At 53.5% G+C, this 24927-nt stretch overlaps 1 protein-coding gene across 4 annotated transcripts in view; it reads right to left on the reverse strand.

The window, feature by feature from the left end:
• CPNE5 (copine 5) overlaps positions 1-24927 on the reverse strand; it is an 86713-nt gene that overhangs the window by 31348 nt on the left and 30438 nt on the right. For 2 of the 4 annotated variants that reach the window (XM_045843117.1, XM_045843116.1), the window contains exons 4-11: positions 20743-20846; positions 20294-20333; positions 20003-20079; positions 18131-18190; positions 16080-16130; positions 15727-15790; positions 4957-5060; positions 439-543 (exon numbers count right to left, since the gene is read on the reverse strand). In XM_045843117.1, the coding sequence (XP_045699073.1) occupies positions 439-543; positions 4957-5060; positions 15727-15790; positions 16080-16130; positions 18131-18190; positions 20003-20079; positions 20294-20333; positions 20743-20846 (605 nt within the window). The remainder of the gene's footprint in view (positions 1-438; positions 544-4956; positions 5061-15726; positions 15791-16079; positions 16131-18130; positions 18191-20002; positions 20080-20293; positions 20334-20742; positions 20847-24927) is intronic. The other 2 variants (XM_045843119.1, XR_006786144.1) reach the window with 2 other exon arrangements.

Genomic DNA, 24927 nt, shown 5'->3' on the forward strand with positions numbered 1-24927 from the left:
CATTTATGGCAACTTGGCTGGCAGAGAGGATCTTGGAATCCTGACTCCCCAGAATCCACCTGCCAAGAGCTGGGACTGTGTGGACCAGGCCGCCCCTGCACATTTACAGCCCATTGGGCCTCCACCTGCACCTCCAGTAGGAACAAGGAAAAGACAGGCTGCTGAGCTCCAGGCCAGAACACCCCAACACCCCAGCCTGGGAGGTTCCCACCAATGGGGATGCCTGACTCGGGGGAGTGAAGGGGGAGGGCTGAAGGAGATGGAGGCAGACTGCCCAGGGAGGAGAGGACAGGGCAAGGAGGCTCATAAGGCCCACCCCATGCAGGGCCACCTGGGCCCAGCTCCAGGAGTCTCTGCTCATATTGAGGGGACTGCCCACACCAACGTGAACCAGGCCCCCCGCGCCTGTGCACGCTGAGGGGCATTTTCTCAGCTCACCGATCATAGTCTCCATTGCAGAGGGCTCTCACAGGAATGGAGAAAGTTTGCCAGACTGGATTTAGGGTGTTCTTCATGACCTCGGTCTTGTGGCAGATGGTGAACCTGGCAAAGAGAAGGATGGTGTCAGGCCCCAACCCAAGGAAGGCATGATAGGATCCAGGTCAACTGAGGGGCCAGCTGGTCAGTCTCTGTAGTTACCAGACAGAAAAACCATGGTTTTGTGAGCTAAAGGGCTGCCTGTCTCCAGCAGCATCCAGATAGAAACCAGATGGCCATTTCCTGGTGATGCTACAGAGAGGATTCTTGAGGGGGCAGGGAGGGGTGCTGTCAGGGGGTGCAGGTCCTGGACCCTGCTCTCCTGTGACCTTGGGCACGCCTGTACCATTTGGGGCTTCTGTCCCCTCACCTGTAAACCCAAGGAGGCAGCCACTACCAAACGTTCTTCATCCATGGAAAGATCTGTGGATGGGTTTTATGGGTCTGTGAACCCCTGAAATTGTCAGTGAAGTTAGGTGTCTGGGCTTCACTTGCTTGCTATTTTCCTGCCCGTCCCCTGAGATTTCCACGTTCATAACCCACCTCACTTCCTTCAGGTCTCTGCTCAAACGTCACCTCTCAGGCAGGAGTACCTGCTGTGAACGCCACATCCGAAATGTGCAATCCCCCGGCCCCCGACTCTGACATCCATGGTCCCTTCCACACTGTTTTCCATTTCACCTGTCACCATTTGACACGTGACAGTCTAATTTTCTCCTTATTCATTTTATGGTCTGTCACTGAAAGGTCAGGTCAGTAAGGGCAAGAAAGGCTGTGTCTTCTTTGATCATTGGTATATCTCTAGTGCCCAAAGCAGTGCCTGGCACATAGTACATGTTCATTAAGTTTTTTTTGAATGAATTAATGAATAAACGTATTTCTCAGAGGAGACTTTCCATAGCTTTCTCTGGCATCTTTTTTTTTAAATTACTGTCAGTTTATAGTAAGTCTTTTTTTTTAACCATTGTTCAAGTACAGTTTTCGATTTCTCTGGCATTTCAAGCCAGAGAATAAAAGCCCCTGAGATGATCTCTAGGACCCTTTCAGCTCCAAATCCTTGAGCTTGCTTTGCAAACTGAAAGTGCAGAATTGTCTAATCCCCAGGGTGGCATCCCCTGCCCATTCCCCACACCATGCCTGGCTGGCCCCCTCCTGGAAGCCTGCCCTGCCACATGGGGGCAGGGGCCGCCCCCCTGAGATTTCCCAGCATCCATCACAGCCACCTCCCAGCTTGGAAAGGTCACCCAGGAAGGTGCCTGGGCTCCACCCGTTCCCGCACAGGCTGTGCCATTTCTTCTCTGGCAATTTTCAAGTCAAAATGTCATTTCTGTCACTGAGGCTCAGCATTTCTCTTCTCTGCTCCTTCTCGCCCACCCACTGGAGTGTAGAGATACACGTGGGAGACCTCCCCACACACCCAGAGCCGCTGATGATGTCAGGAATGGGACGGAGGAAGGAGGGGCCACAGCTGCCCGTGGCTGGGGCAGGTGGGGAGCAGGTAGAGAAGGCAGGGTGGTGGGATGGAGGATAAGGAGCAAAATGGCCAGGCAGGGAGGGAGGTTCACCCTCTGTGCAGAAGCCCTAATTGCACCAAACCACCCCCCATAGTCACACAGATCTGGGGGTCCCTCCGGCCTCCCTACCCCTTTGGGACCACTGCCTCCCCTGTCTCCTCTCTCCTGCCAGCCGAACTTCCTGACCAGGTCTTCTCTACCTGCCTGATTTCTTCCCTACTTGTTTCTCCTGCACCCTGTGTGGTCTGGTTCCTGCTTCAGAGACTTGCCTGAACTGCTTTCTTTCAGCTACCCCTCCCCCACCAAATCCACAAGCCCCTCGACTCTCTGCTGTCCCTGCAGTCTTCTCACCACTCAACTCAATTCACGGTGACACATGCTCAGGGGACGCACTTCACAGTGACACACGCAGGCTCCAGGCCCAGGGCTGCTACTGCCAGCTGTGCAGCCCCAGGGAAGCGACTCTCTCTGAGCTCCCCTCTCAGTGTAAAATGAGGGTAAGCATAGGCGCTGCTGGGGTCTGTTCTAATTACATATATTAACTCACTAATCCCCACAGCAGCCTGTGAGCGCAGTATTAGGGTTGCCCCGTGCATACACGCATACACACCAACACACTGAGTTTCGGAGGTTATAGCTGCACCGTCCGAATGTAGCCACCAGCTACCTGTGACTACTTCCATTTGAATGAACTAAACTGAAGTGAAACTTAAAACTCAGTTCCTCAGTTACACTAACTCCATTTCAAATGTTCAACAGCTACATGTGCCTAATGGCAACCGTCCTGGACAGCGAGATGGAGAACACTGTCTTCATCCCAGACAGTTCCACTGCATTAGAGACTTGCCTGAAGTGACACAGTTGGTGATTGGCAGCACCAGGCCAGACCGGGCCCACAGGCAGCGAAGGGAGCTTGCTCTCCTCTGTCACATTCTTACTCCCAGACAGTGACCGGACTGAATAAGACACGATGGGCACAGTGCCGGCAGCACAGAGGGTGCTCTGTGGACGCCACCTTTCCTGGGAGGTGCAGCGGGCATGGTGGTCCACTCCCATGGCTCCCTCACGGCCCTTCCTCCCATCCTCCTAGCTGGCTGTGTCTCCCAAACCTCCCGCTCTCTTCTCCTCAAACCCTGGGTGACCGCCCTGCTCTCACCAGTCCAGCCTCTGACCTGGGCACCTGCCTCTTCGCAGGGGCCCGCAGACGGGCCAGCCTCTCAGGGGGCCTTTGGGTGGGTTTCTCCAGCTGTCCTGGGGAGACATCCAGCCCATGCTTCAGGTGGAACTTGCCCCCAGTAAACTCCCATGGCTTCCCACGTCTGGCCAACTCCTTTGCCATCTTTGACCCTCTAGTTCTCCACAGTGACACTCCCCGGGCGGGGGCTGTGACTTCAGGCCCCACCCAAGGGTCTCTGCCCTGTCCTTTTGCCCCTGTCCTGCCCCTCCCCCTCTCCTGCACTTCCCCTGCGCCTCCCACCTGCTCCCAGCCTCAGTCATGAGCCTCCCCCTCTTCCCCGCCCCCTCCCCATCCATCCTACACATCACGCTTCTAGAACAATCATTGGCAAACACTTTTTGCCACACACACCTTTCCTGCCCCCAAACCGAAATCCCTTTCCCCTCCTGGTCAGCCAGCCCCCACTTCTGAGACAGCTCAGTGTGGCCTGGCGTTGCGTCTCTGGGGGGACCTGGGGGGACACTCCCGCCGGCACCGAGACCCCCACTCAGGCCTCTTCCCCCCTCAATCAAGTCAACAAGAATTATTTAAAGAAATTCTGCCAGGAGTCCTTTGGTGAGACAAAGAACCCTTTTGTTATGCAAATGATCATACCTAATTTCTCTTGTTTTGTACATTCAGACTTAAAAATCTGCTTTTCCTGGAACTGAAACACACCTCCTCCCTGCGGCTCCCTGCCCCCAACACACACACACGCTCACACGCATGCACACCCAGAATGTCAGACCAAAGGGAACTTGGCAGAAGACTTTCTGCCTCTGCTTGGGCACACTCGCTCTGCACATGTCTTTCCTCTCGCCTGTGACTCTTCCCCGTGCCTCCCCCGTGGACCCATTTTCTTCTTCTTTAAACCCTGCTTCCCTGTTCCCTCCTCCAGCAGCGGTTTTTCTAATTAACCTCCCTAGTCCCATTGCTCCCTGGTTCTGCAGAATACCAGCCATAAGTGGCTTCAGCCTCCAGAACTGCAGAGCTTAAAGAGACCGTGGAGACCACCTAATCCAACTGGTTCATCTTACTGATGAGAAAACAGGCCCAGGGAGGGGCGTGATTCGCCTGGGGGCGCCACCCAGCGGGCTGGTGGGGAAGACCTAGGCCCCCAGACCCTCCGCCTAGAGTCTGCCCCTCCGAGTGCACTGCTGACCTACATCTGCAGCGCGTGTGTGTTGCTGTCACACTGTGGGCGGCTTCCAGATTAGAGAGGGGCAGAAACGGGCTTCAAAGACGGGTGGAGTTTTGAATGAAGCCGATGATGAGGTGTGGGGCGGGGCGGCAAAAGGGTGCAGATTTGCTGTGCTGGGGGGGGCGGTAGTGGGGGTCACGCAGCAGTGGGGTGTCTGGGGGAACATGGGTGGAGGAGGATGGGGCTTGGATATATGGACTGATTCGTGAGGAAGAAGGAAGGGGCTATCAGAGGGGCCCCTATTCCTGCCTTAGCCCTATTTTCACCCATTCCCCTCACCTCTAACACACCCAACACCCACCTTTGCTGAGACCCTCAGGGTGGCAGTGCCGGCTTGGAGGCTGCCCCCAGCCCCCAGTGGCCCACCCACATGGGCTGGACACCGCGCCGGAGCTCTGACTTCCGTCCCGATCCCCTGCCCTCTCTAGATCAGAGCCCCGAGGCAGCACAGGGAAGAGGTGGGGACACAAGCCACCCTGCTGGCAGGTCACCACACCCTGTCCACCCCAGACCCCAGGAAGGGGGTGATGCGTTGCCAGGGAACTCACGTTCCATCCTCGTTGCTTCTGTAGAACACCAGGAATGGGTCGGACTTCCCAAAGAAATCTTTCTTGTCCAGCTTGTTGGCACAGAACTGCATCGTGGCGACATCCTGATGAGAGGGAGAGAGCAGAGGTGTGAGGCCAGAGGAGGCTGGGGGGTGCCCCGATCTCTGTGGAAACGCAGCGTCAGGGCCCCAGAAACACGAGAATTCCAGGCACCAGCTGGTTAGAAAGGGCAGCATCTTGTGTGCGTCCTGCACGGACCAAGGGCCAGGCCCTGGGCTGACACTTCCAAAGGTCTCCCTTCATCTTCAAACAACCCTGCCGGCAGGTCTAACAGAGTGGTCTGTGGTGAAGCAGGAGCCAGCTGCCCCTGTTTGAATACTGGTTCTGCTACTTTCTAGTTGGGTGACCTTGGGCCAGGGAAGTAATGTCTTGGAGCCTCAGTTTCTCTCTGTCACATGGGGTCACAACACACCTCAAAGGGCTGTTGGGAAGACTAATGAGATCACGTGTGCAAAGTGCTTAGCAGAGGACAGGCAGTCACCACCATGCGATCAGTATGACGTGCATGATTTCACTGCTATTTCACTGAGCGGCTTCAAGAGCTGCAATAACCAATCCCAAACCACTCTGAGCTTGGCCTGCTAATGCCACAGCCCTCGCTCTGCCCAGTTGCCTCACCCCGCACACATTTGTGTGGCTCCTGGAAGACAAGCAAGTTCTGGCATCACTTTCACACCCACTAACTCACGAGAGGCCCAGCCCACTAACTCTATAAGGTGACACAGCCAGGATCCTGGCCCAGCTGAGGAGCCTGAGGCTCAGAGCAGGGAGGGACCCCACCAAGTTCCCCAGGCAGAGCCCCAGGGGTCTGACTCCCCTGACCAGTTTATAGCCCCGTCTGACCCAACACTCAGACCGAAAGCGCGGAAGGCTCAGGCCCTGGTGAGGACCGCTGGACCCCCACCCCTCACATGGTGCCCAGCCCCTTACTCGCTGTGGCCGACAGGGCACTGGGCAGAGATGCCCCTACATCCTCCTCGCCACCCGTCCCCACGTGGCCTCTTCAGCCTGACAGCTTTGCATCCTGACGAATCACTTGTCAGCTAGCCAGAGCTTGGGGCTCTGTCCCAGTCCCTGGGGCCTGGCCTGCCCTCAAGGGCCAAGGCTTGGGGGGAGCGACCCAGCTTTTTCATGCTGCCCCCTCCACTCAGTAAAAAAGAGGGTCTCTTGAAAGCAGTGTCCTACAGCCCAGTGAGGGCCAAACTGGTGGCAGAGATGAAGATGCAGTCTCCCACAAGCTTGAAGATTATGGTCAAAGACTGGGGGGCAGGTGCAGTATAAAGGTTAAGAATATGGCTGCTGAAGCCAGGCTGCGTGCTTCAACTCCATCCCTTACTGGCTGTGTGACCTAAGGCAAGTTATTCACCCTCTCTGTGCTCAGTTTCCTCGTCCGTAAAATGAAGCTACTGGCAGTGCCTTCCTCATACGCTTGTTGTGAGGATGAAATGAGTTAATATGGGAACAGTGTATGGCGCACAATAAGTGCTACATGCCTGCAAGTGATTGTGATTATTTGAACACTTCACCCCTCCCCCCAAGACAATGCATATAGCTGTCCCTGCCCCACCTCCACCTCCACCACCTCACACACCTTCCTTCAAGGACATCTGACAACAGCAAATACGGAGCATCCCTCCATTCACTCACTCATTCATTCATTCGACAAACATTACCAGATACTATCTATGTGGGCCGGTCACTGAGCTCAGTGATTTACAGCCTTATCATATTCAGCCCTCAAAATAATTTTGGTCACTTTTTACAAATGAGGAAGCTGGAGGCCCAAGAAGCTAAGTAACCTGCCCAAGATCACCAGCTGCTAACAGGCAGAGCAAAAATTCAACATGCATGATGTCCACGTCCTGCCTCCTTGGGCATGCCCTCGACCTCTCTGAGAGACAGCACATTCCAGTTCCTGAGGCCACTTCCCTGCTTTCCTTGGCCTCTTAGCGTGTCTGGGCAGGGAGGGGCTGGGCTGTGGCAAAAGTGCCCCCTGAAGGGAGGCTCTGGGGAGGGCCAGTACTGACACCCAGGGGCCAGCACATGCCTGACCCTCATCATTACCACCTGAGAGGGAGGAGGAGGCTTGACTGGGGCTTCCAATGCCCAAGAAATCCGGGACCTCAGACCTGGAATAAGAGAATGGCTGACTCATTGGGCACTTACTAGTGCAGAGCACTGCAGGCACGCTATTCTTGGCATATTATTTACATACATCATTCATCGAGCCCTCAGAACAACTGTACAAAGTAACTCCTCTACTCTCCTCTTTTTACAGATGAGGAAACTGAAGCTTTTAGAGGTTGCCAAATGCCCAAGGCCACACTGTGGGTAACCCAGGCAGGCAGACTTCAGGACTTTCCCTCTCACCCTCCCAGAGAGATCTCTAGGCTTTCTAAGTCCATCCCTGGCCATCACTGTCTCTGCCCAGGGGGAAGTTCCAATCCCATCCCATGCTGGCTGGAGGGAGCATGTTTAACGCCTCCTGGGGAGCTCCACCCCACGGCCTAGAGAAAGGAGGAAGCCTAGAACCTGGTGGGCTCCTCCCAGCACTGGCTATATAAATTGTGGGGTCCGTTGTTCAAAAAGTATTAAGAAATTTCACGACAGTGACAGCAGAGCATCAAACCAAGGGCGGGCCCTGTGTGATGGCACAGGTCACCTGCCTCTGTGGCTGGTCCTGGCTCCTGCCACGGAGGCCCTCGGCAGGGGCATCAGAAGACCAGGAAGACTGGACTCTGCTGAGGAGAGTGGTGGGGGCAGTCCCAGCAGGGAACCAGGGTGCTGAGTTCTAGGGAGTCCCAGGAGTCCCTCCAGCTCGCTGAGCCTCAGTTTCCTCATCTGTAAAGTGACATGTTGAACAGGGTGTCTGCCACTACCCTTTTAAACCAGGCAGTTCAGGCTTCAGTGCCAATGCCGTGGGGAGCACGCTGGGCCGGGGGGCATCAGGGGAAGGCTAGCACTCAGGGGATGGTCTGGGAATCTCGGGCTCTTCCAGCCTTCGCAGGACACAGCTGCGTTGTGTCTCCAGATGTGACCCCACACGTCTGAAGGTCACCTGTGTGACACCTGCATTTGAACGAACATAGGTGAAGCACACATGACAACCTGCACTATAAAATAAACACATATCTTAGAAACAATGGAAACAGGTAACAGAAAATGCAGGGGCAAAAGCTTTTATTTTTGCTTCCTAGGAGAACCCTCAGGGCCGTGCAAGGTCAGGAAGGGGAGGAGGAATGTTAAAGAAAACTGAAGGCAGAACTTAGTAGACGATTCTTCCGGGACCGCTCGGTGCTCCCCTGGGAGGGCCCCAGCCCCAGCACAGCAGCTGGCAGAGAGAACAGCACAAAGGAACCAAGGCCACCTGCATGGAACCCAGCTCTGCCACCTACCAGCTGGGCAGCCCGGGCAAGCAACGAAGGCCTAGGTCTTCGTGTTCTCCTGTGATCAACTGAGTAGAGGTGCTGCTGTGAGCCTATGCTAAGTTCCAGTCCACAGGGCCTAGCACAGAGCATCTGTAAGAGCAGGAGCCACACTTGAAGAGCGCCATCTTCCACTGGCTGACCCAGGTGAAACTGCCCATGTTTAATATTTAACTCACCTATGACAGTGGCAGTGTGGTACGGTTCTACCTCTTACGTGACAGGCACTATTTTTCATCCATTAGTTCACTTCATCCTCCCAACAACCCCACGAGGTGTAGTTATTATTCTCATTTCAAAGAGGAGGAAACTGAGGCACAGAAAGGCGAACACCCTTGCCTGAAGACGCACGGCTGGGAAGAGAAGCTGGGTTTGGAATAGGGCGGCCTAGCTCCAGAGATTAATAACAGGCTCTAAGTAACAGACCCAAATCATCAAGATGAGTTTATGTTCTATAGCCTCAGTTTGGGAAGTCAGAGGAGTGTGAAATCCATTTTAGAAAGGCCTCCTCCGTGCAAACTAGTTAAAATTAAAAAAAAAAAAGAAAGAAAGAAAAGAGAAAAAGACTGGCTCTGAAACTCAGCTAACCGGAAAATCCCCCAGTGAGCCCCACGGCACCGTGTCCCCTGTGACGACAAACCTGTGCGGCGCCGACAGGGGCTCACTTTGCTCCCCAACCTGACCTGCCCTCCACAACACAAATCAGGCCCAGAACGCTCGCCTAAAGCCCATTATAATAATCTGTATTGTGCTATCGTGGAATCCACAGGGATAAAACAGACCTTTAGAGAGATTTCTAGGCTGTAACCAAGGCAAGCTGCCCCCATAACGGGTGTGCACCCCATGGGGAGTCCTTGAGTCGAGGACCGGGTTAGTTGTTTGGGGCATGTGCTTTTGGAGGTGGCTCTGGATTATGCCAACAGCCATAAGAACAAGGCTTCAACTGCCCCCCTTAAATGAAGGCTAGTGAATGAGCCAACCCCCGATACGTGTGTGAGCCCAGGAAGAGACTGAGGAAGGGGCAGTAAGATGGCAGAGGGCCTGGGCCAGGAGGGTTAGGGGGCAGGGATCCCGGTAGCTCCGCCCTGAGGGAGGGGCTCTGTGCGCACGAAATGCTGTTCCCAAACCAGAAGCCTCTCTGGAATCAACTGCAGAGAAGATAAAGCAGCTCCTGCAATATATAATTTCCTGCAATTTCTGCCTTTCACCCTATCTTTTTAAAAAACATATTAAGTTCTTCTAAAACAGCAGGATTGCCTCAATTTGCATCTTCCCACATGTTAATCAGGCTGCTTGAGAGACCTCAGCAAACAGCCTTCCTCTCCAGGGTGGCCTGGCCTGCTCTAGCAAGTTAGCCCTCCCTGACCCAGAAGAGGGCTGTGGAGGTCAGAGGTCAGGCCCAGAGGTCAGCACACAGGATGAAGGCTGGAGAGGGGAGCAACGCCCAGGAGGGAAGAACAGAAGGCTGCTGCGGCCTGGGTCTGGCTGGCAGCCCCTGCAGCCAGAACATGAATAAGGCAAGTGCAAAATTCAGCTTAGGGAGTCAAAAATCTCCGTAATCAAAATAAAGATTTAATGTGATATTTTTAAAAATAAAAATCAATGCAAAAATCCAGAATAAAGACAATGTCAAAAATTTAAATAAAGTAGTTTTACAAGTGAAGAAATTGAGACACAGAAAGCTCAAGCAACTCGCTTGTGGTCCCACAGCTGGTGACATGTGACATTTGGTCTCGACTCAGAGCCCAGGTTCTTTTCTTTTTTCTTTCTTTTAGATTTTGTTTTTTTGAGAGAGAGAGAGAGAGAGAGAGAGAGAGAGTGAAAGGGAGGGAGAGAAACATCAGTCAATCAGTTTCTGTGCCCAGGGACCAAACCCACGTCCCAGGCATGTGCTCTGACAGCGAGTCGAACCGGCGACCGTCCACTTTGTGGGATGACACCCGACCAGCTGAGCCACAACAGTGAGGGCCAGAGCCCAGGTTCCAAACCGCTCCGCCCCACTGCTCACTCGCTGCACCCTAAGGAGCACTTTTAAATAGATGATGGAACTATGGTGACATTTACTGTGTTCTCTTTAAAGTTTGCTGGATTTTCCTAAAATTAGTACACTGTCTGTTTTAGTCAGAAGAAAAGAAGACATCAATGAAAAAGAAAAGGAATCATTAGCCACAACTGCAAGACTCAGCACTCCAGCAGGAGGGAACACAGCCCGGAGCTGGGGGTGACTCTGCGAACAGCGACCACCGGGAGGGCCTCTGCGCTCACACGGGGGCACAGAGCCCGCCTTGCCCGGACAAGACTGCAGAAGCAGGAGACGGGGTGCCAGCACCCAGGGACATCAGTGAAGACCCCACAGACTACAGTTTATTTGAACATGGACGGCAGGGCAAGTGGTCTAGGAGACTGGGCCTGTCTTTACACGCTGACTGTGGTACCCGTGTCAAGGTCAAGCTGGCTTTTCTCTGCCATCTTAGTGACCACCTTTTTAAACAAGTCAGCCAGTTGGGTGTCTCTTGATTTGGTCATTCAGAGGCCAAAAACCCTCGAGTGACCAGTTTCCTTCCTACTCATTGAGGCTGTACGTCTGGGATGTGAACCAAAATCCATCATTTAAAGTTAAAAGAAAAATGGAACAATTCAGCTATGAGGGTGTTCACTGCAACATTAATTATATTGTTGCCTATAAGAGCATAGAGTCAGTGAATTATAACCCATCCATATAGTACAGGAATAATATGCAGTTGTTAGATACATGTTTTCCAAGATTACCTTATGACATGGGAAAATAAATCTGGATAACATACTCTACTGAGAAATAAAAGAAAACTGGGTAAATATTCTACTAATTATAGGGAAAAAGCACATACATGCTCACCCTGAAGGAAGCCTTGGAGGCAACGCATCAAATGTCAACAACAATCATCTCTAACCGAGTCTTCTATTCTCTGCATTTTCCAACTTGTCTGTTATGAACATGTTATTTTTTCAGCAGCAGGAAAATGTGTTTTGTCTTGTTCTCTTTTTTTTCCACCAGGGAAATGATTTCTAAGCCCAAAAAATCACAAACGAACTTTTAAAAGGGTGATGGTTGAACGCTGGTCACTCACCATGGATCTTCCCTAAACGTCAACCTGCAGGCTTCCGTGTCTCAGGAAACTTGCCACGTCCCTGGCTTCACTTCACCTCTCTCTTCTTATCTTTCCCCCTTCCTCCCAGGCCTCTCTGAGGTTTGTCTTTAGAAAGATGAGAATCCTAACTTCCCTGGGATTCAAGATGGCTAAGCTCCCCTGCCACAGGGCCCACACAGTCTGGCCCCACTCCCACCCACACCCTCACCTCTCTGACACCAGTCTGCCCTGGCCCAGGGTCTTAGCAAAGCTGTTCTTTTTGCCTGGACCCATCCATCTTCTCCCAGGTAGCTGCAAGGGTACACGCCCTCACCTATATGCATTTTGGCATTATATAGTACTGTCCACGAATTTTCTCCAGGACAGTAAAGAATGCTGTAGAATATGTGTTATAAAAAGAGGCCACGGGCCTGACAAGGCTGGGAACCACTGCTGTGCTGTGATTGCTGGTTGGCATTTCTGTCTCTCACACTCAAATGGAAACTCTGGGAGGGCGAGGACTGAGCCCAAGCATATTTGCTGAAATGAAATGAATGAATACAGGAGCAGGCCAGTGACCCCTAAGCAGTGAGGACCCCCCGGGGCAGCTGCAGTGTGAGGCTGTGAGAGTCACACCCTTGGCAGTGTGTGTCCTGACTGGGAGGCAGCCGGGACATGCTCCCTGGGCAGGAGCTCCTGACCCCAAAGTGAAGCAGGTCTGGGTGCCCCACAGGCCTCGGGGGAGCTAAGGGCCCTGGAAGGCTAGAGCAAGGAGCTGCCTGCTCCCTGAACCAGCAGCAACCCTGCCTATCTCCAGAAGCCCACCGCTCACCAGGCCTGCGAAGGGTTATTGGTCATGGAGGCTCCTGGCTTCCCTATGGGTGAAAAAAAGACTCCTGGAGGATTCGGAATACAAGGCCTGCGCTAGAATCCTGCAGTCTTACGAAGGCCACTTCGACCTCTCTGCATCTGTAAGCTGGGGTCACTCATACCTACCCAGGCCCAGCCTGTGGTAGGAATCAGAGAGACTGTAAACATGAGTGTCCTGGTCAGCTGAGAGAACTATGTAAATCGTGGTGGCTGTTACATGGGACAATAATAAACAATAATAGTTGTACTGCTGAGCATAATTAAATGGTGATTCAGAGCCCTTCGGGAGCTTATCGTTGTCGACATCAGCTGTCACTGACCACTGACCGGTATTTTGGATCAAACGGGATTGTTGGAATTTTCTTGGCATTTCAGTTCTAGATGAGAAAGGCTTTTCTGAAACCTACCAAAGCATGCAGGTGAGCACACTGGTGGCCTGCTGGAGTCCGCTCTAATCCTTTGCTGGTCCCCACCCACCCACGCCTCCCGGGGACCAAGGGAGGGTTTGTCTACTTCGGCAGAATGTATTCACTTGAGCAGGAAGCTCTGCTCTGGTGCAGCCCGTCTCTCCACTCCACCCTCTTCCTTTGATCCTCCCACTGAATTCGGAGCTGGGACGACAGAGGAAAAGCCGCTCAGATGTAATTATTTTAATTCAGCCAGATGCTGGGAATTAGTCTCTTTTCCTTGCAAGTATTCTTGGGAAACTCAGCCAAAGATGGCCCAAAGAAAAGGAGCTGACAGTCTCAGGGAAGGAGGGGACACCCCCCACCTAGTGCTGGAACAGCTTAAATCCAGGAAACGGCTGCCATCCCTGGATGCCGGAGGGAGTGGGGGTAAGAAAGGAGCGGGGCGGGCTGGTAGGTATTAAATGCAAACTGTTCACAGTCCTGTTTTCTGGGTCTAGTTTTCTAAGTCCCAGAAAACTAGACCAATGACAGCACCCAGCATTTTCTAGAGCATTAGAATTTCCTAAGCATTTTCACTTTTATGACCTTATTTAATTATAAACTGGAGAGGAGGTCACTGGCTGAACTAGAAGTTTGGGGCAGACTGAATTTAGGCTCCAAGGAATTGTCTCACCCAGGCTCCCTGCAGAAGCCAGGCGCCCGCTGGGCACAGTCCCTCCCCGTTAACCCTCACAGCAACCCTCTGCGCCCAAGCGCACAGGTGGAGAGCCTGACTGAAACAAGCTCTAGCCTCCCGTCAGCTGGGTTCTCTCCTTGGTCTGAACTCCAGTAGTGTCCAGATCAGGAGCACACAGATGTGTGGTTTTCATCATTGCTGCTGCTGTGCTTCCTGTTCATTCAGCCACGGGTTGTGATAGGTCCTTGGGAGCGCCTACTGTGCGCCCAGCCCTCTGCTGGTGCGGACCTGGGGGCAGGTTTAGGCCCGCTGTCAAGTCCCCCAGAGCCCTCACCCGGGGCGAGCGGGCCAGCCAAGAAACCAGAAGCAGCGATCGCGTAGGAGTTGCCTTAGTCCCTGCTGCACTGCCCTGTCCTGGCTGTTGTGTCTCGTTCTCCAGCTGGAAGCCCTGGAAGCAGTTTGGGACACCAGAGGCCAGTGTCTTGGCTCTAGAATCAGGCTGCCTTGGCTCGATCTCTTCTACTCAGCGGCCGTGTGACCTTGGCAGTCACTTAACCTCTCCGTAAAATGAGGACCATAATATACCAGACACTGTGATACAGCATACTACATATTACATTCATATTATAATACATCAGATAAACAAGTTGATACATGTGGCCATTCAGCACAGTATGTGGCTCAGAATAATTGCTCAATTAATGTTGGCTTATGATTTATATACCTCCATACCAGTAGTTCTCAAAGTATGGACCAGGAACCCCTGCCCCCAGCAGGGGAGTTGGGGGCAGTCCATGAGGCCAAAACTATGTTGAAATAATGCTAATAAGACGGGGGAGTTTCTACAAGTTGCCCAATGGTGACTCGCAACAGACCGACTGCAGACGCAGACACGAGAATGCAGTTCTCTGGTGTCGCACCAGATGGTAAAGAGATTGACAAATATTTAAAACAAGGCCACTCTTCTCATGATGAGACCTTTGTTTCAGGAAATATAGTTATTTTTCAAAAAAGGTGTTATTTATGTTAATCAGGGATGGGGTAAACTGCTGTTATTTTTGAATACATTAATACATGATTTAAAAATTCTTCTCAACTTTAAATAAATATTGGTAGCTAACAGATACAATAGCTGTGACACCTTCCCAGGCAGGCCAGAACATCCTGTTTCTCCTCATCCCTCCCAGGCCCCTAACCTGAGCTGGGCCCAGGAAGCTGGGTGCCAGGTTACCCCCCGCTGGGTCTTGAGCTCACGCTCTGTTGCTGCCTCCATCTTTTCTCCCCAGGGCCCATCACGTTCCCACCTGTGGCTCCTAATTGGCCTCCCAGGCATGCCAGCGGTGGCCCGGGGAAAGGAGCCAGGGTTTCAGAGCCAGGCTGACCTGTGTCAGCTCCCTGACTCCACCACTTCCTGTCCTGTGTCAGGGGACTCAGCCTCCGGGCCTCCATCTCCTCACCCATGAAACGGGGATAGCAATGATATCTAACTCTCGGGGCTGTTGGCGGGGGTAGTGGTAACTTATGTACAATGCCCATCACTTGACATATAAGAATTATACTTTATCATTGCTATTAGCCATCAGGTCTTCTGAGCCCTTTCAACTGTCCTGATTGCCTGCTTTTCTACAGTCCCACGGCAGAAGCAAAACCAAAAGCTGCCTGGGATGGAGACTCTGCTTCCCAACACGCCCACACAGTCACATACATGCACACACAGTCACACACATGCACACAGTCACACACACACACGCTCTCACATCCGACCAGCCACATGCCCTCGTTCCCTCAGCCCCATGCAGGGCGTCACCCTACTCTAGAGCGAAAAGTGAAAAATGACAACTGAACGCCAAGCGCCCAGGCTCTAAGACTGAAAAGGCCCCTCTGCTGCCGGTGTCAGCACCAAGGTGGTCTTGGCTCAAGGACACACGAGTGGCAGCAGGACAGGAGCGGAGGGAACCCTGGCCCAGCTCTGCTGCTGACCATGGGCGACCTTCCTCCCCTCTCTGGGCCTCGGTCTTTCACCTTCTAACTTTCACCTTCTAACTTTTACCTTCTAACTCCGATGTTACGGAATGCTGTGACAGGCAAGACTGGGGAGCCCTGTCTTCCCGTTCCCGCTAAGGACACACGTGGTCCTGGGGCCAAGGGAGGCCAGCCTCCCCTCCACGCCCCCCTCCCCCAACATACCCCAGGTCCTGTCCTGGAGTCCCTCGGCCACTCACCCTACAGTTGCTGAGCTCCTCAGCGGACAGGATGATGGTGCCACATTTCTTCCCTGAGACACCGCTGGGAGAGGAAAGATGAAAGGGTGGAGAGCCAGACAGAGACGGAGATACACCTGGACACTCCCTGAGTGAGCCCTCCTCCCCCTCCCCCGCCCCCACCACCCGGCAGATCTTCCCCGGGGCCCTCGAGAAGACAGAGTCCCCTGAAACACTGGCAGTGTGGCCTAGCGCCCTGCTCCCTGGGCCGGGCCCCAGGCCTGGAGCCGCCCCACCCCGGCTCCCCAAGAGCCCACCAGGAAAGGCGGCATCTGCAGCTACAGTCCTAGAATTGGAAAAGCATCCAGACTCACCCGGAGGCTTCCAGACCCGTGGTTCTCAAACTTTCCATCCAAAGACCACTTCTGTGGGCAAAAGACCTTGTGGGCTAGCCACCCCACCCTGCACCCAGCTGACCCCAGAACCCCAGAACATTCCAGCTCTGAGCCACGCTGACTCACCTCAGGAGAGCAACAACAGGGAGAGAAGCAGAAGGGCTGGCGTAACCGCGGGGGCAGCCTGCCAGCCTCTCTCCCATGACTACCGCCCCTGGGACAGCTTGGCTGGAGTCTCTCTCCCAGAGAAATCCCAGACAACCGTGCAGCTCCTCGGGGAGATGGGCGACGAGGACCTGAACTCAGCCCACCCAGACAATCCCCTCCAGGAGGGCGAGTTCCCCAGGTGGGGCCCCACCCAAGGCACCTACACCTCTCTTCCCTTATTCAGGAGAGACCGCTCCCCAGCCACCAGCCCATTCCACTCTGATGTTTAGGGCTGAGCGGGGGTCCCAGTGCAGCCTGGAGCCACTGGGAGGTAGAAGGAAATGTCAGGTTGTCCTGCAGCTGCAGGACTTTGAGCTCCTTACTGTACCTCTCTGAGCCTCGGTTCCCTCACACATGCAATGGGTATGACTGTAGCACGCATTTGACTACTATGCACACACAGCGCCTGGCACAGAGAAGGCCCTCAAGGAGCATCATCCCCCCGCCACCCCCGCCTGGCCCCCTTCCTGTCCGATTGTGCAAAGCTGATCAAATCCAGTCCCACACTTCAGGCCCACCCAGGGCCACCTGCGTGCTGTCTGTGGAACACATTTTGAGAACCCCTGATGGAGCTCTTCCCAGCAATTCTCGGGGGGAGGGGCTCTCAAACAGAGGAGGCAGGGGAGGCAGGAAAGCCGGTCCTAGGGGCTGATGAGATAGCAGGATCTTCCATATGGGATGAGCGGGGGCCGCATCTGGAGGTTCCCTTGCTACAGGCAGGTGGCAGTGCCTGCTAGCTTGTCCCCTTAGGGTGGCTGAATCGAGTGGCCCAAAGCCCCTCCCCACCACCTGCCTGGTCCTTCCTGGTAGTAGAGATATGGTTTGTTTGACCAGGCAATAAAATCTCACACCAGCCTCCTCGCCCAAGGCTTCTCCATCTGTTCCTCTCTTTGCCTCCGAGTCCCTGTTCTATTTCCAATCTTCCTTCCCCTCTCCAGCCCTGCTCCCACCTGCTCGGCCTTCCTTTCTGTCTCCCTCCCTCCCTCCCTCTGGCCATGCTCGCCCCTCCGTCTCTGTTTCTCTCTCTGACTCAGGCTGTCTTTCTAATCGCTTCTCCTCTACTCCCTTGTAAATCAACATCCACACTCTTCCTGGGCTGTAAGCCTCCCCGGGTCCCCTGGAGACCCCTTTCCCACATCCAGCTGGTCTGGTGGCCAGTGGAGTTTTCTTACTCAGACAAAATGCTCGTAATCAGGAGGTACCTCCAGGCTGGTTCCCCAAGCCTACACTCCTCTCCTGCCCCCCGATGAGGTAAGGACCCTCCCTCCAACCAGGAGAGGAGGAGAGGGAAGGAGTGGGGAGGGTCTGCATTGCCCACTTTTGCATGAGGCCAGGCAAAAGCAGGTGGTCAGAGTGGAAGATGGCCCACCAAAGCTGGTGAGCAAGTGCAGAAAGTGAGGATTTAGCTGAAGCCACTCTCTGGACAAGACTGACATTCAGCAGTGGGAGCCATGGAGGAAAAGGGAGAGAAAGGAGTGAGAGGCAGAAGAAACCAGGCCAGAGGGAGAGAGGGAAGGGAAAGTGCCCAGACTCTCTGACTCCTGTTAACAGCCCCTAGCTAGACCCCACCCTGCTCACAGAAGTCCTGAGAGCCACTGGGGCTGCTGAAGCTCCAGCTCCAGCCTGGATGGGGGCAGGGACCAGCTGCAGAGCTGCCCGAAGTGCCTGAGCCCTTGAGAAGGGACCCGGGGTCCTCTCTGTCCTCCGGGCCAGGGCGGAATGCGCAGTGGTGGGAGTGGGGACTGGGCCAGGACTCTGAGGCCCCTCTGCAGAGCTGGCAGAATGTCTGAGGGCCCGAGGGCCAGAGAGGTCAGGTGACCTACCCGTTGGACACAGCTGGCATGGGTTTGCCCGTCCTGGAGTTCAGGCTGAACGCTCCTATCCTGTGCAGAGAGGAAGAGAGGGAGCGTGTCATGAGCCACCTGTTTCCAGAGACCAGAGTGCTTGGCATCTGGATTCTTGGAGACAGGTTTCTGGCCTGGATCAAACATTAAAATAGGACCAAAGCCACAGGTCAGAGGAAGAAGAGGTCTTCTTCCCAAACCCTGTGGTAAAGTCCTGGGCAACTCTAGCTCAGGGGTTCTCAGAGTGGGGTCCCGGGTGGCGGCAGCAGCATCCCCTGGGAATGTGTTAGAGAGGGAAATTCTCAGGCCTCACCCGGGACCTGTGGATCTGAAACTCTGGGTGCAGAGCCCAGCAGTCCGTGTCTAACAAGCCTTCCAGGGGATACCGATGCCTGCCGCCGCCTGAGGACCGCCGCTCTCCCTCTCTGAGCCTCGGCATGCAGGCTGTGAAGTGGGGAAACGCCGAGAGCATCACAGGAGATCAGGCCCAACACAGGGGCCTGGGGGGAGGGAGCTGCTCAGACTGGGCCGAGAGGACCTCCGCACTCGCACACACACATCGTCAGTGGGCAGGGCAGGTCCCCTCCTTCAGCAGCACCGAATGCCTCCACCAACCTCCACCGTCGGGGTCCTGCTTGCCTTTGAAGGCTCAGCTCCCTCGCCATCTCCTACCCCAAGTCTTCCTCAGCCTCCCCGGGGCACCCTCCACCAAGGGTGGACCAGGAGACAGCGGGCAGAAACCAGACCCGACTGGACCCAAGTGGCTCATGAGCTTTTGACCAGGCAGTTGGGAGCTGAGAGGGGCAGACACACACTTATTTATGGGACCCCATATTCTAGAAGCTTCAGAGCCCCCCAAAACTAGGCTTGCTCCCTGTTCTCAATAAATGATAGCTATTATCATTTTCTGTGAACCCAGAGGAAGTGACCTTTTGGGGACAGGGAGGCCTTCATGGGTGTCCTGAAGTTATCACAGTTAGTTACTAGGGGTTCAGAGACAAGGGCCTGGGAGGGAGAACTCCCCCCCCCCCACCTACACACACAGTAACAGGTTCTGCAGTTATTGATCACAGTGAGGACACAGCATCTAGCGTGAGCTTGGCAGAAGCAAGCTGGGGTTGATGCCCAGCCCAGCCTGAGCCCCCTTTCCTGCCCACCCTGCGCATGACCTGGATGCTCATCCCAGTCATCAGGCCTCTCTTGACTGGGCCCTGCTCCTGGGGTTTCCTGAGAAACAGGGACAAGAGAGGTCACCACCACCACCTGGCCAGCCCTGGCTGGTCCCTGAAGCCGCCCTCAGACTCCACTGAGAGAAGCCTTGGGACTCTTCCCCCAGAGCCTGCTTGGGATAACGGCTTTCCCCTGAGGGCACGCAAGGCTCTTCAGTGCAGGCGGTAGGGGGCAGAGTGAGATAGGGAAGCTTCGCCAGCCCCGTGCTGGCCCACAGCAAGGGTGAATGGTCTGAAATGTGCGCTATGTAAGTAGAACCCTCTGTTCAAACAAACCCCAGCTCTCCCACTGCCCAGCTATGTGGCCTTGGGCAAGTTACTTCCCCTCTCTGGACTTTGGTTTCTTCCCTCCTACAAGGATAAGGGTGGGAGACTAGGTAGCATCTCAGACCCTTCCTAGGAGTATCGGGCTCTAATAACCAAGTTGGGATCCCTCCAAGGTAACTGGGTTAAAGGCCCTGCAAGGGGAGGGCCCATGGGGTCTCCTTATTCCTCACCATCCCTCATGACTGGCTGACAGCTTTGCCCCCCGACTCTGAGCCAGCCCTCAGCAGGGCAGACAGGAAGTCGGCCCATCACTGACGAAGGAACGCAGACAGGCCCCAGTCTCCTCTACACTTACGTGAGGGGCTTTTCCAGGCGGCTCCCGGGAGACCCCACAATCTCTCCAAGGGTGCAGAAGGCCTGGCCCAGGAAATCCTGCAGATCCAGGGTACAGAAAACACCAGTGTCACCCACGCTGCTCACAGCCATCCCAGCTCCCCCATCACCCCACCCCTGGAAGTGTGAAGGCTCTGCAATGACAGGATACAGCATTGACACACACTCGGTGTCACAGTGAAGCCAGAGGCTGACTCAGAGCTTGGCATTTAAGAGACTTCAGAATCGCTGGGCAGTCACAGGTGGAACTCACGTGTTTGGATAAGTCAGGGCTCTTCGAGTCAACGTCGTATCTGCAGGGAACACAGAGAGGTGATGATGGCAGCCGGGCGTCCTGACCCAGACTGGATGGGGCCCCTGCACCACAGAAAACAGGCTCTGACCCCAGAAAAGCTCTGACAGAGGGAGAGGTCCATGGGAACCTCCTGGTCACCTGGGGGAGACGGGTTCCCAGAGGTGGAGCTAGAGTCCTCCACACTCAACTGAAAACAATGGCGGGGGTGGGGGGGCTTTTTTCCCTGCCCCACCTCCCTTCCATCTCCTGATGAGGGTGAGGCTAGACTTCAGCTAATAGTCACTTTTATTCCAGGTCAACCCTGAGCTTCCTCTCACATCACTGCCCCTACCTCCCCTAGTCCCGCGGCCCCACCTCCCACCACTGCTGCCTCCCCAGCGCCATCCTCAGCACCATCTTCCCCTTACAGGTCGAAACGGAGGTTCTGCTTCTCCTCGAAGAAGTAGTCCACAATGAATTTGCGCACAAAATCGGGGTTGAGAGTGTTGTCGATGACCTCAGTTCGTCCAAACTGCAAGAGGAAATAGAACATGGACCTCAGGGCCAGCTGATAGGGCAGGGGAGCAAAGCCAAGGCTCTCCTGGCTGCCCCATGCCCAGTCCAGGTGAGAGCGTTTCCCTCTAACAATGGACACCGTCCACACTGTGGCTCCAGTTTTCCTCTCCCTATCTCTGTCTAGGCTCCACCCAAGTTGAACAGTTTTGATACTGGGATACCTGAGCAGGTGCTTGCTTCACTTTCCCACGTCACTGCCTTTGCCTTCAGGAAAAGTTTTACTTTCATTGAACTTGTGCCTGCCCTGATGACCACCATTCTTCCCTGACTGACTGCAGTTGAGTGTGTACCCACTGGATGCCCCCACTGTAAATGCAGGGGCAGAGACCGGGACGGGGGGATCAGACCCCATCTCTTGGCACCCACAGCCTTGGGTGAGCGCCCCCCTTCTCCTTGAGTGTGGGCTGGACCTAGTGACCCACTTCTAATGAACAAACCAGAGCACAAGTCGCTTCCAAGATTCTATCATCAGGACTACGATGTCAGTTTTGGGCACCCCTCTCGCTGTCTCTAGCTGGCCCACTTTGACGAAGGCAGCTGCCGCTCTGTGCGCTGCCCTGTGGAGAGGCCCATGTGGTGAAGAGCTAAGAGCAGCCAACCCACCCCTAAAAATCAGAATGCTTCTAACAACCACTGAGAGCTCAGAAGTGGACCCTGCCCCAGCTGGACCTTGTGACAACCGAGGCTCTGGCCAACACCCTGACCGCAGCCTTTCAAGGGAGAGGATCCCATGGAGCTGCACCCCGACTCATGACAGCATTGTTTTGTGGCTACACTCTGGGTCAGTTTGCTACTCAGCAGCACATAACTAACACGCAGACATAACTTTCCTGGTATCGCCTGCAGCATATACTGTTCACACATTAGACACTCAGTAATTGAATACATCAGACTCTCCCAAATGACTTAAGGAAGTCTCTCCCCATTTCTGGGCATCAGAATCATTTGGAGGATTTGTTAAAACACAAATGCAGGCCTTACTCCCAGAGGTTCCGATTCAGTAGGCTTAGGGTGGGTCCTGAGAATCTGCATTTCTAAAGACGGAGATGATGCTGCCACTGCTGGTGCAGGGACCTTCCTTGGAGAACCAGTGGGTGACACAGTGGTGCCCTGAACCCTGGGCTCCCAGGAGCCTTCCACGCCTGGGAGGAGGGTAGGGAGGGCGAGACTCCGGGCCATCACTCCGGTCAGAGAAGCTGTCTTTTACACATCTGTCCGATACACTGGACTTTTCTGGTGAGATTTTGTTTCAAAAAAGGGACACAGGACTCAAAGACAGAGCACAAAGCACTGCACCTCCCCCTCCAGGAAGGGCGGGCACAGTATTCCCCGAAGTAAACAACAGGCATATGCACAATAAATATTTTAAATAGGTTGTTCACCTTTCTTAAATCATAAACATGTTTTTTTGACTTGGATAGTAATTGCCAAAACAAAACATTTGTCCTGAGTACTAGTCCTCCTTGACGGGGCTCTGCAGCCCAGAAAAATGCCAGCACACGGGCCCCTCTCACACATGGTGGGCAAGGTCCCCGTTACTGGGACATACCTGCGTGACCCCTTCTACCCAGAGTCAAGTTAGAAACCTGCGAAGAGAACCTCCCCCCTGAGGCAGGGTGGGGCCGTGTGAAGAGCACCAGTTTGGCACCTTCGTGCCTTCACCCCCTCATCCAATCCGCCTCTCTCTCCTGTCAGTTCCACCTGCTGGATCTCCTGTGCCCGCCCCCTGTGCTGTTGCCTGGGACAGAGCGCATCATTCTCTCAGCTCAGCCACCGCGGCAGCCTCCCAGTGGGTCACCCATGTGGGCCACTTGCTTATGCTTGACAACTCAGCTCCCAGAAGTCCTGCTCTACAATTCCCAACCCTTCCCCTGTGCTTCCATACTCTTCCTCACATCCCTATCGCTGCCCTTACTGCATCGCCTGGTGATAATCTACTGAGGCTCTTTCCGCCCGACTAGACTGAGCTGCTCAAGCAGCAGGAGGATCCACGTTCTCCTCGCCTTTGCAGCCCAGGACCTGACACTGCTCGACAGTCACAAGCTCACAGATGCAGACAAACGTAGCCCCAGGAACTGCATTAAACATTTAATCGTTTTGTGGTAGACTTTCTCCACTTTGTTGATGAGAAAACAAAAGCACAGAAGAGTTAAGCAATTTGGCCAGAATCACATGGCGAATAATCCTGATGCCAAGGCACAAACCCAGGCACTCTGGCCCGTGCTCTCTAAGCCATGTTGTGCCACAAGTAAGGTCCCAAGGACAAGGACGGCAGAAGCTCACTGCCCCCAGGGGCTGGTACACAGCAGGTACCCAGGAACTGATGAATGAAGGAAGGTTTTGAATGAGGAAATGGATGAGTGGGTTGGAGTCCTAACTTTGTCACAAGCTAATTGTGTGCCTTGATCAGAGCCTTTGAAAGCCTCAGTTTCCTCAACAGGAAATGGAGACTATTCCTTTCCCTGCTCACTTCTTAGAGGTACCATGCAATCGACTCAATTATTAATTCGACAAACAGTTTTTAAGCACTTGTTATAACCCAAGCGGTGTGCTGGGTGCTGAGCTATAAACATAAATGAAACACGAGCCCCGTACTCAGGGGCTTTTCTGTCATTGGTGGGACAGCTCACAAACAAACGACCACCACGCAGTGTGCTGACAGTGCTAACAGCTATATGCAAAGCCCTAGGGCAAGGTCCTCCGGACAGCTGCACACTGGAATCGTGGGGAAGCGTGAGGTATTGAAAGGTACCAAAAAGCAGATCACTAGGTGCTCCGTGTCACCTGTTAGTCCAGATGTGTGATTTCATAGAGGTCTGCATTTTTCATTACCTTTAAAATACTTTACAACTCTGCAAATCATAGAAGGAATAGAGTAATGTAAATGATTCATGTCTGTAGATATACAAATAAATTTAGTTCAGTGGTATGCAATTGATTATTAGATTATTACTTTCTGGCTATTGACTAACTTTGCATCTATTTACGAATTAACTTCAGCATTCCTGACTTCCCATTTGTGTGCGTTATTTGAATTTCAGTAAGTCCTCACTTAACCTCATTGATAGGTTCTGTGACTTTAAGAGAAACGATGTACAGCAAGACCCATTTTACCACAAGTTAATGATATAAGTAAGAGTTAAGTCCCTTTGGTATCACAGCAACGTTCTAGTAAATCGACATTGAACAAAAGACTTTATTTGAAGACCTGCCGTATTGTAACATCTGACTGGTTCCTTCATTAATTAATGAGTTAAAGAAATGTTTGCTATGTGTTCATTTTATATTTGTATAGGATTAATCATTTTACTTTAAAAAAATCCTCACCCAAAAGTGTATTTATTGATTTTAGAGAGACAGGAAGGAAGGGAGGGAGGGAAAGAGGGAGAGAGAAATGGCGAGGGGCTGCCTCCCTCAAACACCTTTAAAAATTCGTCTGTCAGGGTTTCAGATAAAGCCCCGTCCAGAAGGAGCACACATTCCGTTGTGCACCCCTCTCCCCACCCCACTGCTGGCAGAGACTCCAAGGAAAACACCCATTAGGGGAGATGACAGGGCTGCTTGGCAAATGGCACTCGAAGCTTCGATAGATGGGAATTCCCCAGAGATTGATCTCTGCTGGAGAAGAAAATGGAGTTCCCCTGGAAACAGGCTGTGGGGGCGGCGGCGGAGGGGGGCACTCCAAGGACCCCAATACCTCCTGGAGCAGAAAAGGGGGCGAGAGCCGAGAGAGCCCAGCCGGGAGGGCAGTGATGCATTATCAGGATGGGGGGGGTGGTAATTAACATGTGCACATCACAGAGGACTGGGAAATCTACAGCCCAGAGACTTACTAAAGATGTTTTATAGCCTTCATTACTTGGGCTAATAACAAAGAGAAAACATGCGAAAACTTGAATTTTAAAATCCAAGAAGCTTCCAGGTCCCTGTCAGGGCCAATTTATATCCCTATTAATGGTGGTATGAACACAACTGAACTGATGTTCAAAAAATCAATGTGGCTGTATTTCATTTTACCTAGAATTGTGGAGTTTTCA

This window comes from Phyllostomus hastatus, unplaced genomic scaffold (genome assembly GCF_019186645.2).
Source record: "Phyllostomus hastatus isolate PE091 unplaced genomic scaffold, TTU_PhHast_1.1 phas_contig_40, whole genome shotgun sequence".
Taxonomy (NCBI): Eukaryota; Metazoa; Chordata; class Mammalia; order Chiroptera; family Phyllostomidae; genus Phyllostomus; species Phyllostomus hastatus.